Here is a 20071-nt window from a genome sequence, read left to right as displayed (position 1 = left end):
GCTGTTCTTAGCCCAGACCGGAGGGGACGACTACGGCTGCAGGAGCAGCTGGGTACGGGACACAGAAACTGGTTATTACATGAGAGATGGATTCAGTATTTGGTAGAAATAAAGAAGAACATCCAGAGCCCATAAAAGCTGAGGTGCAAGGTAAGTGAAAGAAAATCTGTTCTAATACATGCGGTTACTTTGGTGTTTTCAAATATGTAAACACTGAAACACTTGTTCACCCAAGACAACAATGAAAAGGGAAACTGAGAAAGCAAGAAATGTAAGTGAATTTTGTTTAAAGGACTGAGCTCAGGAAATATTTGTGCCCCGACTGTGGATTTTTTTCTCACTTTATGGGCATTTCTGTGTACTTTTCCAAAAAGTCTGTTTGAACAGAATTCACTGAAGTCGGTGGTGAGGGCCGAAGTCGGGATTTAATCTGCTGACCCCTCCTTCCCCATGGCTCTGCTCAAGCTTTCGGTTTTTCCTCTCTGTAACCCTTCCCTACCCTCCTCTGTCTGCTCACACTCTTTCTTGCTTTTTAGGGTCACTAAAACTGGGACTCTTCAACAATAGGATTTGTAAATAGAAAAGCAGCAGTAATGGAAGCCACCGTGTACCGTTAAAAAGACGATTCAGAAGTCAATCCAGTAAAAACTACAGAGTATCCTTCGGAGAGATAAAGTGCCTCTCTAGGGATGAACGCATGATCAATCTATTATTTTAACTGCTTTTTTTTACTTTACAGAAGTTTTTTGCTATAGCTACAGGAGAGGTTTGCTGCTGAGAACCCCTATTTAGTAAATATATGCTGCATTTTTTGTAATAAGTAGTCCAAGAAATGGTAGACATCTAATATCAATTTTAAAGTCACTTCCCAAGTACCACACTTAAAAAGACGACAATTAAAACTTGCATGGCTTTGTTGTTGTTGTTAGTTGTTAGTTTGGTGGCTGAATTGGAAAAGATGTTGTTTCAAGTCAGACAAAGTACTTTGTTATAATTTGTGGTAGATTTATGCCTTTTTTTTTTTTTTACTCATGATAAAAATTTTTTATTGAAACATTTGAAGTTGTTTGCAAACAAACCATTTATCAGACCTGATCTATATGTGTTATAATTGTTTATTTGAACAAAGACTGCACATTTCAGTAAATAAAGTCATGTATACAAAATATTCCTTCATTGGTAATGATGATTCGGTATTTACCAATTATGAAAACAGAGAACCTTGACCTCTTTAAATATTTTGCTGGCACTGAGCTCTGCTAGTATTTTGGCTCCTTGTTACTCAATATGTACACTGTAAATATGACCCCATACTTCTAACGTCAGCTGTAATTTAACCCATGCTCTCCTAAACACTGTATAGCCATGTGATTGTATAAGACTCCATTGCTATGATAGTTAATAAACTTCCAAATATTTGGAGATTTTACACTGTCACTTGTGTCCTCACGTGGTACAGAAAAGTATCATTATTTCCACTTCAGATAAAAGTTTGAAGCAAAAAAGATACAAGGTCTGGGTTTTTAAAGCTATTTAAGCACTTTAGGATGCTGATTGGTACCCAGTGTGATTTACAAAAATTCTTAATTTCCACGAAGATGAATTTTCATCTGAAGACCTCACCAGATGACCCTTTTGTCCCTGCTTTTCATACTGGAATTATGCCAGAAATTACACTGATTTACACCAGAAGTTTCAGAAGCTGCATCAAGTCCACAGTGCCTTAAAAAGAACATCTCCTTTTTTTCCCTGTTTATCTCTTCCAGCAAAATTATTTTTTGGCCTGTCCTGGAACTTTTTGAACATTATTATTCTGACATAGGGGAATAATCTCTAAATGTATTTTTTTTTTTTTTTTAGCCCTAGGAGCTGCAAAATATTCACTGAATTGCAGAAATACCTGCTTTTCTTGAACGATGGGCCCCAAAGCAGAAGATAGTTTTACAGGGTCAAAATCCCACAAGATGTCATATACAGCAGAAGCATTACGTTTTCACTGCAAGGAAAGAAGGGCTGGCTGCAGCAACTTACTCAGTGTTAGCAAAATGTATGTTGGGGCATGACCAGCTGCTCATGCTCATTGCATAGATTTACAGTCATAAATAGCATTGGTAGGAGGGCAAGAGCTCAAAAGACCACGCTCACTACACTGCAGTTGCCCATGGTACTGGAGAAATAGCAGAGTTACAATGTTCTATTGCCACATATCAGAAGACTGTAGAAAGGGAAGTGGCAAGAAGAGAAACACTTTCGTTTTAGGCATATGAGCAGATTAAAGTTGTTCGGCAATTAAAGTTCAGTAGTCAGCCAAACAAAAATTATGTATCTATTTTGAATATATACTTTCTTATGATCATAATCCTATTCTCTCTGAAGGATTCTTGTCTTCTGCTAACTTGTGATTTCCTCACTGTCTTCTTATCAACTATTTTTAGTTATTCATGTTTTGTGTAATTACCTGTATTAAAGGTTAAACCTCGTTCATCTTACACACAAAAGTACCATAATTATTGCACTAGAACTTCTTGTAGTAGAAAGGCAAGTAAGGTTTGGTTTTCAAGGCTCTTCTAGAATGTTGTTGTAGTAATAGTAGTAGTAGTAGTACTACTAGTAGTAATAAAGTCCATCCATTGTGTCAAGAATTTGTCTTCCCTATGTATTCCAGAACTCTAACCCTAATGAAGTTGTGTGAGTATATTGTGGCATACAACATTAGTTGGTTAGCCTGACTGAGAATGTATTTTAGGTAAAGTTGACATTTATTCCACATTCCTCCTTTGCATTTGAATGGTTTTTCCTTGCGTCCTTAACGTCACTTGTTTGAAGAAATGGCAAATGTCCTTGTCTCTCTTTCTTACCTAAAAAGGTCAAAATTCGGGAAATCTTCTCTTAGAAAGTGACCCAAGTCCCTTTAGGATCTCAGAAAGTCTTACAGCAGGACAATTGTTACCTCTCTGCAACTGCATCAGCTTTGACAAAATTGAATATATCCATGGGAGGACATTTCTATCTGTTGTACAGGGAGTATTAATAAGAAAGTGTGTCAAAGTATTTGACATGAGGTCACAAACTAAATGATAAGGAGAACTAAAAGTTCTGAATAGCTTTTTATGCAGGGACGATGTTCAGTGCAGGAATTGTGTGGACAAGTAGGTTGTGATCTTAAATATTCCCTCAGGAGGCATACACATACAGAAGCAAGTGAAGCTTTTAATTTAATATCTGATAGGCTTTGGTTCAGCTCCTTAACCCTAATGACATTCTTTGATTGTTGTTATTCTGTGTGTCAAATGGTAGGTAATGTATTTCTTGCAGGGATTTAATGAGGAACATTTCATATTCAAACCTCAACAGTACTTATATATTTTCAGTATAATATTCCTACCCTTTATTTGTGTTCAAAACACCAACATTCTAACTAGTGTCACAACAGCACTCCCAAAATGACACTACATTATGGTGTGTAATTTAATTAATGAACTTTTTACTGGAATTCATTTAGCCTGAAGTTTAAATTGATGTACTGAAGGCCAATGAAAGTCATGTAACCTATAAAATATGTTTATTTCTGATAAACTCTAGCTTTTCCTGGCATGAGTAAAAGGCTTTAAATGTATCACTTTAAAATCTGAGTGCAGGAAAGAAAGGTCCAACTTTATTTAATTCCTGATATTTAGCAAATTACATTCCAGCAATCTCATCTTTTTATAGTAATCTCATATAGCAACATTCATGCAAAATATTACTAGTGCCACATTTTTAAGCAAGTCATATTTTCATTAACCAAAACTCCATCATAATTATATGCTATTTCAAATCTTGAATTACACCCATATTGTGTCTGCCTATATGAAGTCTATGCCCTAAGGAAAATTGTTCTGTAACGTGCCCCTCACCTAAATGAACGGATATTGATATCTCCTTTTTGTTTATAGGTCAGTTCCCCACTTGGTTGCAAGGGATACTTCTCCGAAATGGCCCAGGCATGCACACAATAGGGGACACTAAGTATAACCACTGGTTTGATGGCTTGGCTCTGCTGCATAGCTTTACATTTAAAAATGGTAAGTTGTTGCACATCACATCATTAACAAAAGTTCAACAACCCAAATCCGGGTGCCTTATGTTGCTAATTCTGTTTGATTAGTGTTAGAAAATTGCAGGTTTCCTCTGCAGAGTGGCATGTGTGGTGAGGTGGTAACTGCTGTGGGGAAAGTCTCTCCAAACATACACCGACCCCTCACTCTCCACCGCAGCAGCAGGAGTATCTCCGCAGGGCTGTTATCAGAGATAGATTATGTTGTCTTTTTTTCGGGAGTGCCAAAGTTCAATATTGTCTGCACTGCTGGATAGCCTGCAACCAGCTCTGAGCGGGTCACCGCAGGGCAGCCCTTGCCTTCCACCCAGAGCAAGAAAACCTCTATTGTTTCAAACTGGATCAACCAAAAGTACTGTAATATCCGGAGATTTTTCTGTTGTGGATGAACAACCTAGTTTCAGGGAAGACTAACATTCCCCTTTTGGGATTTGGTTGCAGCTATAACAGCTGCCAGGAGAGAAACTGGGCCACTGTGTCACTTCACACATCAAACCTCACTTATGTATACTTGACACCCCTACAAGCAGTCCTCCTACTTGTCATTCTTATGGAGGGAAAACAGGCAGCTCGTCTATCCAAAACAATTTCATTTTTTGTTTCAGTTAAAGCTTTTTTTACCAATTCAGCTGTTTTACAGTGTGAGGCAGGATGTTTTACACCTAGATTCTTGCTGCAAAAATAATGTATCTGTAAAAAACCTGGGGTTTACTCCTGTCACCCTCCATTCCTAGTGTTCACTTTTTAGTTTCCATTTCTGTGATTGGAGGCATTTAATGCAACTGCATGATCTCCTTGCCTGTCCAGCTCTACATCCTTAACAAAATAACCTATAAAGAAGTGACCAGTGTTTTTTAAATTGCCAGTGTATTTTACTTACCTAAAGCAAACAGAGCTTAGCTAGTTCAAGTATAATGGTCCATTAAATTGGGTAGGATAGACATTGATTGTTTCAAGCAATTTGTTACCCTCTCATAAGTAAATTTTACCAATACAAGAGATTTATCACCACCCACACATTGATGCATAATTGATCGTTTTTACACAGATTGTTTTGGTTTACTGGAAGAGTTTACCAAATCCCTCCTTTCCTCTCGCCAGTCCCCCAGTATTGTCCAAACGTGTTGGGAGTCAAGGAAGCTAGACAAATTGTTACCAATCTCAGCAGCCACAAGAAGAGTCCTGGGTTCCTTAGGGAGCTGAAAAAGCCTTCAAGGCAGGGATTTAGGGGTATTGGCAGTTTTATTGCAAACTTTTCTTAGCTCAAGGACATCTACTTGAGAAACTCTTTCTGACTTTGCCTATGCTAATTTTCTAAAGAACTCAGTATGAAATTGAAACCTGTTTGGCCTTTGTCAGGTGAAGTTTACTACAGAAGTAAGTATCTCCGAAGTGACACATACAACTGCAATGTAGAAGCAAACCGAATCGTGCTGTCTGAGTTTGGAACTATGGCTTATCCAGATCCATGCAAAAACATATTTGCCAAGTAAGCAGTGCGTTTTCCAGTAAGATTCTTCTATCATCTACTTCTCTCTCCAGCACAGATGTCTTTCTGTTTACTCTTGACACGTATTTACAAATAGGAAATTTGTTTTGTAAATTTACAGTTTCCAAATACTGACAAGGCCAAGAGATACATCCAGCACCGTACACTCTATGGGTTATTCTAAGGCAAATATTTTAAATTAATTTTATCAGCAATATTGGCTGGTTTATTCACTATTGCAAGTAGATTTTGTTGTAATTTTGAAAAAACAAATATTTTCTTTTTCAAGTGTTTCACAGAAATTTATAAAAACCATATTCTCTAGGGGGAGAAGCAGCAAGAAAGGAAAAGATTAAGAGATGGGGAAGGAATTTATGTGAAGTTTGTTCAACAAAAAGAAAAAAAAGCATCAATAATGGAAAAAAAGTCAGATAAACTTCGGGATTAAAGACCATTTTTATAAAAAAAAAGAAAGTGATGAAAAATTTCAATTGTTTCCTGAGTCATGTGCAGTGCTTTGAAGGACTGCAGCCATAGGCCTGAGCTAATCTTATGTTCAAAATCAGAACCACTTGGGATCACTGCGATAGCTGCTTTCATGCTGTTAGAAAGTATGACAGGCTGTATAGGAGAGGCAAGGTGTAAGCCATCATGTTATCACCTATCTTGTAAAATTGCCTGTGGATATTCCCTGACAAATGCAAGTAGCTTACCCATCTCTTCTTCCTGTGTGAACTACATCTGATGACCTTGAATTTTATATTTGGTAAGAGCACATGCATGGATAGTTATTGCAAAACAGTTGATATGTTGTAACTTGTTACCCTGAAATAAGATGCTTTTCTTCCCTCTTCCAGCAGTAATAGGGTAACGCTGGCATTTTAAGTTCAAAAGGGATATCCGCAACTTTGTCTTGGTTTCAAGTAAATATGATGAAATCCTACACTAAGATGGAAAACTGTCAAGCCCACATGTGAAGTTAGATCTTCTTTGAAATCATAATTGTGATATGGCATAACACCGGGAACAAAAATATTCCCTCAGGGAGTATATGAATCTATTTTATGAAGGCATACCCTGAAAAATCTACCAGCTTTTAGGTAGAAACTGTTAGGCCAAATTCTCACATGGCATGCAGAGGAGAGTGTGTAATTAGCACATCCTAATAAACCAGTGCATATGTTACAGCTGACAGCAGGACTGGACTTGGATGCCCATTTGTGCATAGAAAACCAGCTGCATGCATGTCCTTAACCCTTGCCCAGGCCAAGGGCATTGAAGAAGCGTCTCTTCTCTGATTTTCCACCTTTTCCACCCTGGCAGTGCAGGAGCCACCAGAAGAGGGCACAGAGGGAAAAGACAGACGCAGCTCCACACAGCCGGCACTGCTCTACTGACTTCTGCTTTGCGCGGGGTAAAAGCTAATAGAGCTTCTGCTGCACTAATGAACCCATACGGAATTTCCCTCTGTACAGGGCATTCTCATATTTGTCTCACACCATTCCTGAGTTCACAGACAACTGCCTGATCAACATTATGAAAACTGGGGATGATTTTTATGCCACCAGTGAGACTAACTTCATCAGGAAAATTAACCCACTGACTCTGGAGACACTAGAGAAGGTATAAACGACTGTCTGTCATTCTGGTTCCTCATCTGTTAATGAATAAAGTTTCAGGCTGACTCGTAAGGATCCTTTAACATGTGCAGGACACAAAACTGGAAAGATATTTTTCTTCTTCTACTATTCCCTTACTCTTGAAATCATGGTAAAGAGAAATAGTGAAGATACTAGATCTTTTAAGAACTCATGAGTTCAAAATTAAGTCCCAGGTAGTTTGGGAAAAGCTGGGCTTTGAGCAATTTCACTTGTACATAATCTAGCAAGGTTGCAGGAATAATACCACATAGCATGCTTATGACATAAGTATTTTAGATTATTTCCATTATTATGCATCTGTAGTTATCAAGTGATTTACATAATTAATAGTTCAATAGGTCAGTTATATGACTAATTTTCAAGTACCTTATGCAAGATATTACTTAATTGTTAAAACAAAATCTTGCCATATTGAAATATACAATGATTTTTTCCTAGCATGCAGTACATTTTGAGTACCATTTCCAAGCTTTAAAACAAACTGAACTCTTTTTCTCCAGAAGATTGCTAGACTCATAGCCCTATTAAATAAACTGCTTTCAGGATCAAATGGGCATTTGCGGAGTAACTTATTTACCCGATCCTCCTGTTGTGTTATGTGGCTGCAAGGGAGGCAAATGCAATTCAGATTCTGTAATTTGCTTTAGCCTTGAATTAGAAAATCATTTGAGTACCCACATAAATCATTTGGCTTAACTGTTTAAATTTCAAGGCCTTTTGAAAATGGGGTGCCAATAAAAGGCTGCCATTGCTAAAAAGCTGATGGATTTGTGGTGTTAGCCAAGATCGGTTTTCTCTTACACATCTCTAAAATCTCCTACTGTATCATTTTCCAGGTTGATTACACCAAATACGTAGCTGTAAATGTGGCAACTTCTCACCCACACTATGACAGTGCTGGTAATACTCTCAACATGGGTACTTCAATAGTTGATAAAGGGAAGACAAAATACATTCTATTCAAGATTCCTCCCTCTGTGCCAGGTAAGATATGTCTTTTACCAGTATTTTCTAGAAACTTGTCAGCAATTTCTTTTCTTTTGAGGTTAAGAGGTGGTGATACAGCTCTTCTAGAAACCGATGGCATTCATTTTCTTAATTTTATCTTATTGTGAACTTAATGTTAACTGCTTAGCTTGTCTGGGCATGTGCTATTACAAAGGTTCATCTTGAATACCCTGTGTAAACAGGGTATTTCAGTATGAAGAACCTTGCATTTAGAAGAATTTGCTTTTAGAAGAATTCTACTTTGAATATTACTAGAGTGAACTAACTCTTTTAGAATAATTTCCATTCCCTCTATTGAGATGTGTAGAGGGAGGATGAAGAGAGACAATTTTATCTATAGGGCGGTATATATAATTTGAAGTTGTATATTTTAATTTTCTGTATAAATGAAAATGCTCTTAAAATGGTGATACTGTTATTATAGGGAAGCAGAATACCAAATAATACCTAATACAGAGTTAATTCCTTTCTATCCTGGCCTACACTAGACCTTGCTGAAATCGTGTCCTGTGTTCACAGAGAAAATCACTTGCTCTTTTTCCTTCAAGACAATCTTTTTGGCGTGTGTGGTGTTGTTTAAAATTAGCTGCTAATGTGATGCCTGTCCTCTTGGTTGATCAAGGGGCTGTCCACAGCTGAAAGGTAAGTTTGTAATTTCTAGTTGGGGCTCAAAGTCAGTATAGAACAAACAGGAACATCTCCTTAGAAGTTCAAAAACATGGGGGCATTTGAACCCCCTTGTAAAGCTGCCAATTTAATTGAACATCTTTCTGCTCTCTGCTGGAACTTCTGAAGACAGTAACTAGCGGAATCAAATACTAAGATGAGGGGGCTCTATCTAAAAGGATCCAGCATTTTGATATTACTGCGTTGCTTCACTCAGATGCAAACTTTTATGTTAATTCTGCAGGAGGAAACAAACCACTTTGTTAACAGGAAAATGCAAATAAAATGGAGAGGAACCTGTTATTTCCTACTTCATACATGGGAGAAATCCAAGCACAAGATTGTACTGAAATTTATTATAATTTTTTTTTTATTATTTATGTTCAGAAAAAGAAAAGAAGAAATCTTGTTTTAAACATCTGGAAGTGGTATGCTCCATCCCTTCTCGCTCTCTGCTCCACCCAAGCTACTACCATAGCTTTGGAATCACAGAAAATTACATTGTCTTCATAGAGCAGCCATTCAAACTGGATATTGTCAAAATGGCAACTGCTTATATCCGAGGAGTGAACTGGGCTTCCTGCCTTGCCTACCATAAGGAAGATAAGGTATTTTTCCTAATGCTGAGCAATGGAGTCAGCCAGGCCAGTGACGTCTTCCACACTGTTCTAGTTTTCATCTGGTTCCTTAATTTCAGAAATCCCTCATTTTTTTCCAACCCTTGACTTTCATGTTGCACATTTTTTTTAGAAGCTGTATTTTTTTAATACTATCTCCCATCTCCAGAAATTTCACAAATAAATATCTGATGCTGAAGCGCTTGAGAAAGAAGATAGTTTGGCATTGTTAGAAATATTGTGTGCTAGCAGAGAAATTCAAAACCGCACTAGCATTCCAGACACATACAGTTGCTCCTGGTCCAAACAAAATATTGCATATTGTGGATGAGATCTGCTCTAGATCCGTTGCATCAGATAGGAGAGCCACACTGGAGGAAAAGCCTGCATCTAACAAAAGGAGAGTCTTTCACTGTGGCAACTGAGGAAAAAACCTGTGTTCTGAGGACTTTATTTCTACGTGCTCTGGCCATCAGTATGTGGGACATGCTAGGGTAGAGAGCACCAGCATAGAGCACTACAGAGACTAAGGCAGATTTATTTAACTTAAAAATAAAGCACACGATTTTCCATGTTTTACCAGAAAACCTTAATCCTTGGCCTAGCCTAAATAGTAATTTGCAACAGTAAAATGAGTTTAAAACACTTCCACACTTATTTTACTCCTGCATTTTTTGGTCTTCAGGTTGGAACCTCTTGTCTCCTAGCAGCAAATCCCAAGTTCTTAATATGCTGCAGCAGAAATAGACAATACATCAGAATGTTGATGGCTACCATTAGAAAACAGTTTCCTAAATAACTATTTGCTGATCATTAACGGTTTTAAATGTTTCCTATCTTTCAGACTTGGTTTCACTTTGTAGACAAGAAGACTAAAAAAGAAGTATCCACCAAGTTTTATACTGATGCTATGGTGCTTTTTCACCATATAAATGCTTATGAAGAGGATGGCCACATTATTTTTGATATTATTGCCTATACAGACAATAGCTTATATGATATGTTCTATTTAAAAAACCTGAATAAAGACTTTGAAGAAAATACCAAGCTTACCTCCATACCAACCTGCAAACGATTTGTTGTTCCTCTGCAGTATGACAAGGTAGAAAGAAAATGGCTTTTTAATCTATTCTTTGATCAGTAATTTAAAATACATCAGTGTGAATAATGTGTGAATTATGAGTTGCCAGCCCTTATGTGCAAATTTCTGATTCTTTAAAAAAAAAAAAATACACAAAGTGTGCAGGAGTTTTGATTTGTATATGTATTGTAAGAAATGGCAATGAGCAGCTGGACATACAGTTACGTGGATCTAGGTTCTGGTACCATCCATTACAGAGAACAGGGCTCCTGAGCATACATAATTGCCTTACCAGTGAGATTATTTGTAAGATGCTATCAAATACAAGCAGATATATTAACTTGGCTGTTGACTGGAAGGGCATGCATGAGATTTTGCACAATCTGTTTCTTCCACTTTACTGGAAGCCTATATATAATATACGCACACTCCCAACTGTTGCAATGGTTTTACTAAGATTAGAAGATTTCATTTAAGTGTGAGATTTGCCAGGAAGAGGAAAGATTTTATCTTTCAGTTTAATTTAAAACATCATTTTACATCATTGTTTGCCGGGAAGATTTTATAGTGCCCAGCAACTTGGGCAAGTTTCTGCCTGACACATTTGGGATGGATAATACTTTTTCTTTCTACATCCTAGAATATTGTTGCTTTGTTCAGGTCTCAAAAACAGTTGTGCAGCAATGACAAAGGATGTGTTGGATCACACCAGCTAGCCAAATTATCCTGCAATCTTAAGAAGTTAGCAATAGCATATTAAAAACAACAGTGCATTACGCCTATTTTTGCACTTGATTTATAGCAGGTGCAAAAAATCTAAACTTGGTGACTTTTAGTGGGAATTTGATACATAATTCCTTGAAACCATCGTCATTAATTAAATTCACAAATTATGTAATCCATCTATTGTGCTTCTGGAACATAGCCATGTCTATCTAAACCTTTCTAGAGGCTTGGTGTGATTCAAAATGATTACTCTATAATATATTAAAATCCTCTGAGTGTAACAAGATTTCTAATGAAAAGGTCAGAATCTAATGTTACAAGATAAACGCCATAAGAAGGAACTTTCTGAAGGTGGTTTATTTGTTTAATCCCAAAATTGTCTATAATAATATCAAACCTGATGAAAGATCTAAATTAGAAGCATATTCTTAGAGACACATTATTTTTCAGCATATGTCTCTTTCAGGATGCTGAAGTAGATTCTAATTTAGTCACAATTCCATCTACCGCAACTGCTGTAAAAGAGAAAGATGGCAGCATCTATTGCCAACCTGAAATACTATGTGAAGGTGAGACATTTATACAAATCTCAAATATGTTCTCTTACATACACATAGGTGCATTCTAATAACGCCTAATAGCTGTTCATATATGTAAGATCTTTATAAATCTAAGAGAAACTAAACTTTTAATCAGTATGTTTAGTGTAGATATTGACAATATCTTCATCTTCAGTACTTCCCTTCTCTGGGTCTATCCGGCAATATATTACCCCAAACCTCTCAGAATTATATTTATCAATCAGGAGTGAAATCCTCGAAATATCTGAAGTTACATCAGTTTTATATTAATATAGGATCCCAAGTCTGATCTTTCTTACAACTATTAATATGGCTTGAAAATCTACCTATTAGAACAGTAATTTTAGTTAAATGGGTCTGTTATAAATAGTAACTTCAGTTGTTACTGTATTTTATAAGGATTGCCTTTGAAAGTGGATTTGAAAACTTTTTTTCAGGGGATAATAACAGGAATATGTAAAGAGTATATATTTACCTAAAGTGAAAGTAATTTCTTTGAATGGTAGCCTCCAATTATATCTCAGATGTTCACATCTCATGTATTTATGAAGAAGAAAAAAACCAAAAAGCAAACACCACCCCCCCCGAAGTTCCAGTATAACGAATCCCTAAGAATGAAAAATTGTCATTTTTGAACTAACAACCCTGGCTTAATTATGTTCTGTTAATATCAATCTTCAGGTTTTTAGAAATTCAGACATACAAAATCTATGCAACACCTGTTTTAAATACTACCAAGGTTTTTCACAGGGCAAAACTTCCTGAAGATTGGCATATATAAATGTACATTTCAGTTATTTTCTTGTCTTGTTCCTGAGTCTTAAACTTTATTTTATCCAGGGATAGAACTGCCTCGCATCAACTACGACTATAATGGCAAGAAGTACAAGTATGTCTTTGCAACGGAAGTTCAGTGGAGACCAGTTCCTACAAAGGTACAATTAACACTTACAAAGTCAGAAATTGTATTTATAGAACACAAATCAAAGTTAAGCAGTTATAAATAGACCACGCTTTACTAGTTTGGCCCAAAATATAGCCTAATTTGCATTCATACGTGCAAATTCAAAGTGTGTGGTTTTGAGGCCAGGACTTCTGTAATGTGCCAAGAGCTACCAAGGAGAGAGTAGGAAAAAGAAGTACTAGACAGAAATACATCTGTAATATTTTTTCCCTTTAGGAAACCTAACTAAAAAAAAAAGTTATTGCAACAGATATATTAAAATATATTAAAACAATACCTAATTTTTCAGAAAGCTTTATCTTTTTTGTAGCTAGTTATTAGAGGGTAGCACATGCTTTGTGTATGCATGATGCCAACTCTTCAGGAGACAGCCTGGAGTTCAAATAGTTTAGATGAAAAGTATTAATAGGGGAAAATAAGAGTATTGTACAGACAAAGTCACTCTTTATAATTCTTGTTCTGGGACGATACGGCGGCACAAATTGAGTGAGTTCATTGTTGGTTCTTGTATATAATTACCACAATTGATTACAAAATAAAGCTGGATTTCTGCATGATGCAAGAAAATTTATTGCAGCACATATGACAGTAGCTCAAACAGATCTGCAAGTTTGTGATTTCCAGTGTAGATAATGCCTGCTTGACTTAAATATAATAAAAAATGCTGTTAGACAATTTTTTTTTCACATCAGTTGCTCTTTAATGAATGCAGGCACAACAGCCATGTATAATCCTTAGGTAAAGTCCGTCAGCAAAATTGCTGTCATCTTGGTTAGAAGGGAGAATTCGTCCAAATTCTTCCTCCAGTAATTTGAATATTTTCATTGTTGTGAAAACATATTTTTTGACTAAAGGTTAAAAGGGAAAAGAATGTAACTGCATCTGTACAGGTAGAGAAAAGGCCTTAATAGAATTGAACTGAAAATGCCATGCATCCCCACAGGCGATTGGTTTGGTCAGGCACTTGACCGATTAATGAAATGAAAATCTGTACTCTGTTCCTTCAGTAAATGCCAGTATCTGTGTGGAATTCTCGCCTCATTGGTTTAATCTTTACACATCACTATTAATAGCCTTTGTTCTGGCATATATACCCTACTTAACAATAGAAGGCCTTGAAAAATATTGAGGTCACAATAAAAGGAAAATAATTCACAGGATTAGAAAACGGAAGGTTTAAATCCTGTTTCCTGCTTTACTACAGAAACGCAGTGATTAGTGCAAGTCACTTAAATGCTCTGGGCCTTGGACTCTTCCTCTGTATAGTGAGGGCATTATTTATAGTGAAGGTTCTCTCTTGATCTGTTAGCATTTGCAAAATACTTAAAGCCCATAAATGAGAGGTGGAATTGTAATCTAATGAAATGAAATTAAAAATTGTGTGATTACGCAGCACCTAAGTGTGCCTCCAAAGTTTAGCATTTTCCAACATATTTCCTTCTTGTGATGACACATGCCTTGTTGCTCCTTAACTGTTAGCATTGGTCCCCCATGCCAGCAGTCTGTTCATGTGGTACCTTTGGAATAAAACATTGTCTGGGTCACTGACATTTTTGTTTTCTGGTCACAACAATTTAGATTGCAAAATTTAATATCCAGACAAAGGAAATGCTCCACTGGGAAGAGGACCACTGCTGGCCATCTGAGCCCATTTTCGTTCCCAGCCCTGATGCAAAAGAAGAAGATGACGGTAAAATAACGACAACATTCTGAAAGCTGGGGTTACATGAATTTTGCATTAAATCTTACAAGTTTTATTGTTCTTAGTCAAGAAAGCTGGGTTGATGCTTCCACTGTGAGATTAAAACCAGCACCAGCCATTTTACTCCTGCAGACAAAAAACCCAAGCAACAATAGACCAAAATCAGCTTGTTTAAGGTCCCAAGGTAGCCATAAACAATAAAACCAATGCTTAGGACTTTTCATAGAGCCACTCGGAGCTGGATTTGTCAATAGTTTGGGGCAGTGGAAGCTGTGGGAAGTCAGTGTTGTTACAGATGAGAACATGAAGTGGCACTGCAAATATCCCTGTAATATCCATCCAGTTCTGTTCTCAGATGACTCCTTGCAAAGGCAAATGGCAAATAACTGACAGGATGAGTCCCAAAACTGCCAGGCACGCGATGCAGTGTTTGTTTGCTTTTTTCCTTCCCAATGAACTGCAGGCAGACCGGAAAAAAGCACAGAAGAAAAGCACTCATTAGTTCTTTAGCACTCTCAGCAGACTTCTGATCTAGTAGGCACTTTCAGTTTGTGTCCTAAAATTCTTATGAAACAAGAATCATTTCCTGACAGTGTTACCTTCTCTGTTTGGTGTAACTAATATGTGCTCCTAATTCTTCATTTGTATGTCACAGGCGTTGTTCTGACCTGTATTGTGACATCTGATCCAAAGGAAGCACCCTTCCTACTTGTCTTGGATGCTAAAACATTCAAAGAATTGGGCCGAGCCAAAGTAGATATAGATATGCATCTGGACCTGCATGGAATGTTCATACCAGAGAAAGATTTGAAGACTGAGACTGAGTAAAATGCTGGTTATCCTATTACACAGACTCAGCCAACCTTCTACTGAAAGTGGGACAATATCCTTTAGGAACAACCTTATCTTATGACAAGAAATGACTAAATATAATCTCTTCAGTAACTGTATATAATCTCTTATAAGAGATTGCAATAACTTTAATTACAAATAATTATATGCACAACTGGTACATAACTATTCCAAAAGAAGAAAGATCAGTTTTAAGTGCTACTGTTGTATACAACTTGTGGGGCAGGGAATAGGAGACGAAGGTAACAAGAAATGTTTTCTTTTAGTAGAATATAGCTTTCTGAACAAATGAAACACTGTATTTATAGGGTGATGCATGGCATGAGTCACATATGTCTGCAGGTCATGCAACTTTCATGGACTGTTTCAAGACTGGAGCTTATGATTAAATTTGTCTCCTGCCAGAAAACCCCACATTAAACTATCTGCTATGATACTAATAATTCATGGCAATGCATTCTCTTGGTGCTTGATTTCTTAAACTCCACCATAACCAAAGTATTATATTGAGGTGCTACAACTTTCTAATTTAGAACATAAAAAAAACTGCTTTGCCAATAATTTCATGGTGTATTTTTCCTTTTATGTTGTCAAAACCAAGTAACTTGAAATAGAATATATGTTTTTATGTAGCATTCAATTATACGTTAGTGCTATTCAATCTTAAGCACTTTGTATTTAAATAAGTTTTGCTTGAGGAGAATATCTGACATGACATTTCATGTAATTAGATGATTACATTGTGTAAAAGATAAACAGAAATGTAGTCTTTATTAATATTGCTAATAGTCTCTGTTAATAACTATGTATATGAATGAGAGCACTATATTTCTAGCAGAACTCAGATACAGATGTTCAACAAATTGTTTAGGTGAAAGATCTAATTTAGACCTCATCTGAACTACAAAGTAGCTTCAACTACAAGTTATTGTTGCTATAGCTAAGCATGTGCTTTACTGTCTGCTTAGGAGCATCCATGTTCTGACCTGTGTTTATCATTTTCTGTAACAGATGCTTCCTAATAAAAGTTATAGTTCATAGTCACAATGAAAAAGCACACTTGAACATAGAGTTCAAATGCCAAGTGTATGGTGACTGTTTTTTGTTACAGGAATGGCGTTTCCTAATCCCCTGAGTGTATTTTTGTTTTCTGATTTGGGGCATTGATTTTTCTTTAAATGAGAGCTTTTTTTCTTTGAATTGTATTTTCCTGTTTTAGCTACCTTTGCTGTTGGAGGCATCTGTACTGATGGAGAAAACTAGGTATACATCCATCCAGTTTAGGTGTTCATCTGGTCTGTACGTATCACTACACCACTCTGGTATCTCTGTTTTCTAAACTCTCTCTCACAGTGTCTCTGCTGCTCACTGTGTTTTACAGGTAGGAAGCAGAATGAAATCAATGATGTCATTTACTATCTCCCCATCACATGAGAATCTGGGCTTTGGAGACTTGTTCGTGATTATGTAAGATGTTTATGGCAGAGGAGGAAGTGAACCAACATCATCCACAGTTCTTGTTTGCTCTGAAACAATTATACTTCCCTTTCTCTGCTTAACTCTTTGCAGTTTGTAAGTATAAAGAATATTCAGGCTATTTTTAATGTAAAAAAAGTTGCTGTGGTCAGATATAGAGTTAAAATATGCAGTTTTGGGCATTGAAATGTTTATCTGTTCCATAAAATGGAAATAAACACTTCAGTAAGGTGTCTCTGCAGAACCAGTCATCTTTAGTGTTTTCAAGGCATATTACCACTACTATTTAAGAGAACTTTATCTTCTAAAGAAGAAACTGAATGCCACTATTGTAAGTAATATGGAACCAATACTGGAATGGAAGACTGACTTCTGATGTTGGCAAAGGACACCAGCTGTGGGGTTGTTCCTTTTAATCTGAAAAAGTTTGGATTTAACAAATCTCCACAGATACTTCTGGAATTATAAGGTGGTAATGAATCAAAAGTCTAATCATTATTATAGATCTCCTGTTAAGAGTTTGTTTCCAGGATTTCTTCTGTAGAACTCATAGTGTTATGTTTTCAGATGATCATGAGTTTGCATACGGGAGTTACTTGACTTCTGAGGAGCTAATTCTTACTGGCAGAGATGACATGGTAGGGGAATATTCATCATAAAAACATTCTGCAGTCTAAGAAAGCCAATGTGTTATTTATGTTCATGTAGGTATACTGCAAAAAATATGTATTGGGTATGAGTTTTTAAACAAAGTGTGCTGTGTTCACTTGGTCAGTATTACACAGGATTTGATTAGCATCGTTTGTAGTCAACCTGAAGAGAAAACCAGTGATGCAAATCTGGATTTGCTAATCCCAGTATCCTCCGGTGGCAGAGACAATATGGATAAAACCATATGGCTAATCACAAATTTGTTGAAGAATGTTTTTAGCAGTTGCAATAGTAATCTGATGAAACATTTACCCTGAATCTGGTAATACACTGTGTCATTTCTAGGCTGACAATAGCAAGGGGGAATGCAAATATGCTTTGCCAAGTGGCTGCAAGGCTTGTGAGGTCTTTTTGTTGTGGTAACATGGCACATGTAATGAGTCTGTCATTTGGTTTGCTTCTCTGACGTCCTTCACTATGAATGAAATCTTGATGGACAGAAAGATTTGATTCTTCTTTTGCATCAATTTAAGGCATAAATTAGCCCAGTAAAACTAATGGAGTTATTGTAAAGGCATAAATAAGAATCTAGATTTAGTGACTGCAAATGAAAATAGTCAGGATAGATAGCTCCATTAAAGGAAAAAAACCATAGTTGAGCAAGAGAATCAGGACATGGGTATGCATACATGTAATTACTTCAAAGATGTTACCAATGGCCCTGTATTTGGTGGAGTGGTGTGGTTTGGTTTGGTTTTGGGTTTTTTTATCAACGGGTTTCATTAAATGGAACAAATAACAAAGCATAATAATTAATTTGTTCTCTGGAAGTGGATATTATCTGTTACACCTTGCCCCATTGCCCCACATATGCAGCAGGAGGAAGCCAGTAAACCACTGTTTACTAGGACAAGTTAAAAACCAGAAATACAACTATGTTTTCCTACATAACAATCTATGCAGGAGGCACAGAAGCAAACCAGTGTTTTTCTTTTTAAATAACCAGGCCACTCGATGACAGCTTTCACAATCATTTAAACCACTGTTCCCTTGGGTGTGCAATTACCAAAGTATTAATAACAAGCAACATACATCTTTCACCAGCAGTGCAAGATGCAGAGTGCTCTCTGCTTTCATTACGCTCAAAGAGAGCTGGGGATGTGTCCCCTGGATCCATTGTGCTCTTCCTCATTCTACACTTGACATCCCAGATAATTATACCCAAGCCAGAAGAAGTGGCCTTCTAATATTTTTAAATGGGAATGTTATAACAATAAGTTATGCAAAGTTGCTGGTGTTTCATGCAGGTTTGTATGTTTTTAGGCCTTCCATCATACCAGGATGTGAAACATATCCTCTGCTTCTTCTAAAACTGGTTCAGAGTTGCACAACAAACCTCTCTGTGACCCCTCTCCAGTCAGAGAGCACTTAAGCAAGGGCAGAACTGTAAACACTGGCTCAAATGAGCTATTCAGGCTCTTCACAAGCAGGCGCTCGGTGCGGTGCTCTGAGTACCCGGGCCGCATGTGCGGATGTCTCCATCTGCAGAACAGAACAGCATTGTGTCTGGCTTGGAAGGGACAATGTTGCTTTTGTAAAGTCATTCATGTCTCTTTCCTATGGGGACGTTTCCAGATACCTTTGTCCTTTTTCCTAGTGGTGAAATGATTTGGAGACACCATCAAACTGGATTAGGATGAATTGTAACATAAAATGTTAAACCGTGCCCATTTCAAAAGTAAGTATTGATTCTCTGATTTAAAGAAATGCAAATAATAAAAGCTTGTGACCCACCACAGCTTTACTAACTCAGGCCCTCAGAAAATGTTATTCTCCCAATGGAGACACAGCGTGATCGCCTCTTGGGTGTTTCACAGCCTCAGAAATCCAAGTCTACCTCTGGCTGTCAGAGCAGGGGCTGTGGAGAGCTGCTGCGTTTGCCCCTTCCTGGCAGCGTCGACTGAACTGGGTAAAGCAGATCACAGTTTTTGAAACACTTTCTTGGCGCAAATTGCGTTTCACAACTTAAATACTGGATGCTGTTAAAAAATGCAGCAGCAGAGGGAATCAAGTCATCTCCCAATGCACAATTAGGCATGTTAAATATGTGGCCTAAAATCTTGTGAACAGTCCTGAAGAAAATCTTTTTGCCTGAAAAAGGCATATTTCCAGCTGGCAGTTATGGAAAGTGGCACTATCAAAACGGGTCTCACCGTATTTAATTCTCATTCTCTTTATCTCATGCTAACGCCTGCTAATTTTCACCTGCAGCTCATGCAGGGGGAAAAAAAGAAACAAAAGACTGGGTTTAGTCACATTTAAATCCAAGAGGGAAAAAAAAACAACCCGATAATTTCGCAGGCGATGCTGAGCTCGGGGCCCACAACCGTCCAGCCCTGCCGCCCGCTCCTGCCCCGGCAGCAGGGCCGGGCCGGTGGCTCAGGCTGCCCGGGGGTACCCGTACCGGAGCCGCCCCCGTTCCCGCCCCGCAGGGGCGGCGC

At 37.4% G+C, this 20071-nt stretch overlaps 1 protein-coding gene across 1 annotated transcript; it reads left to right on the top strand.

Annotated features, from left to right (window-relative positions):
* Positions 1–18373, top strand: BCO1 (beta-carotene oxygenase 1). The gene is made up of 11 exons (XM_010310712.2): positions 1–150; positions 3936–4064; positions 5456–5585; positions 7061–7208; positions 8083–8230; positions 9308–9528; positions 10382–10639; positions 11811–11913; positions 12766–12860; positions 14468–14579; positions 15247–18373. Exons 1-11 carry the CDS (start codon positions 87–89, stop codon positions 15417–15419), a joined length of 1581 nt encoding a protein of 526 aa, XP_010309014.1. The 5' UTR covers positions 1–86; the 3' UTR covers positions 15420–18373.
* The last annotated feature ends 1698 nt before the right edge of the window (positions 18374–20071 follow it).

This window comes from Balearica regulorum, chromosome 13 (genome assembly GCF_011004875.1).
Source record: "Balearica regulorum gibbericeps isolate bBalReg1 chromosome 13, bBalReg1.pri, whole genome shotgun sequence".
Lineage (NCBI taxonomy): Eukaryota > Metazoa > Chordata > Aves > Gruiformes > Gruidae > Balearica > Balearica regulorum.
This window is presented reverse-complemented; position numbering and strand designations above follow the sequence as displayed.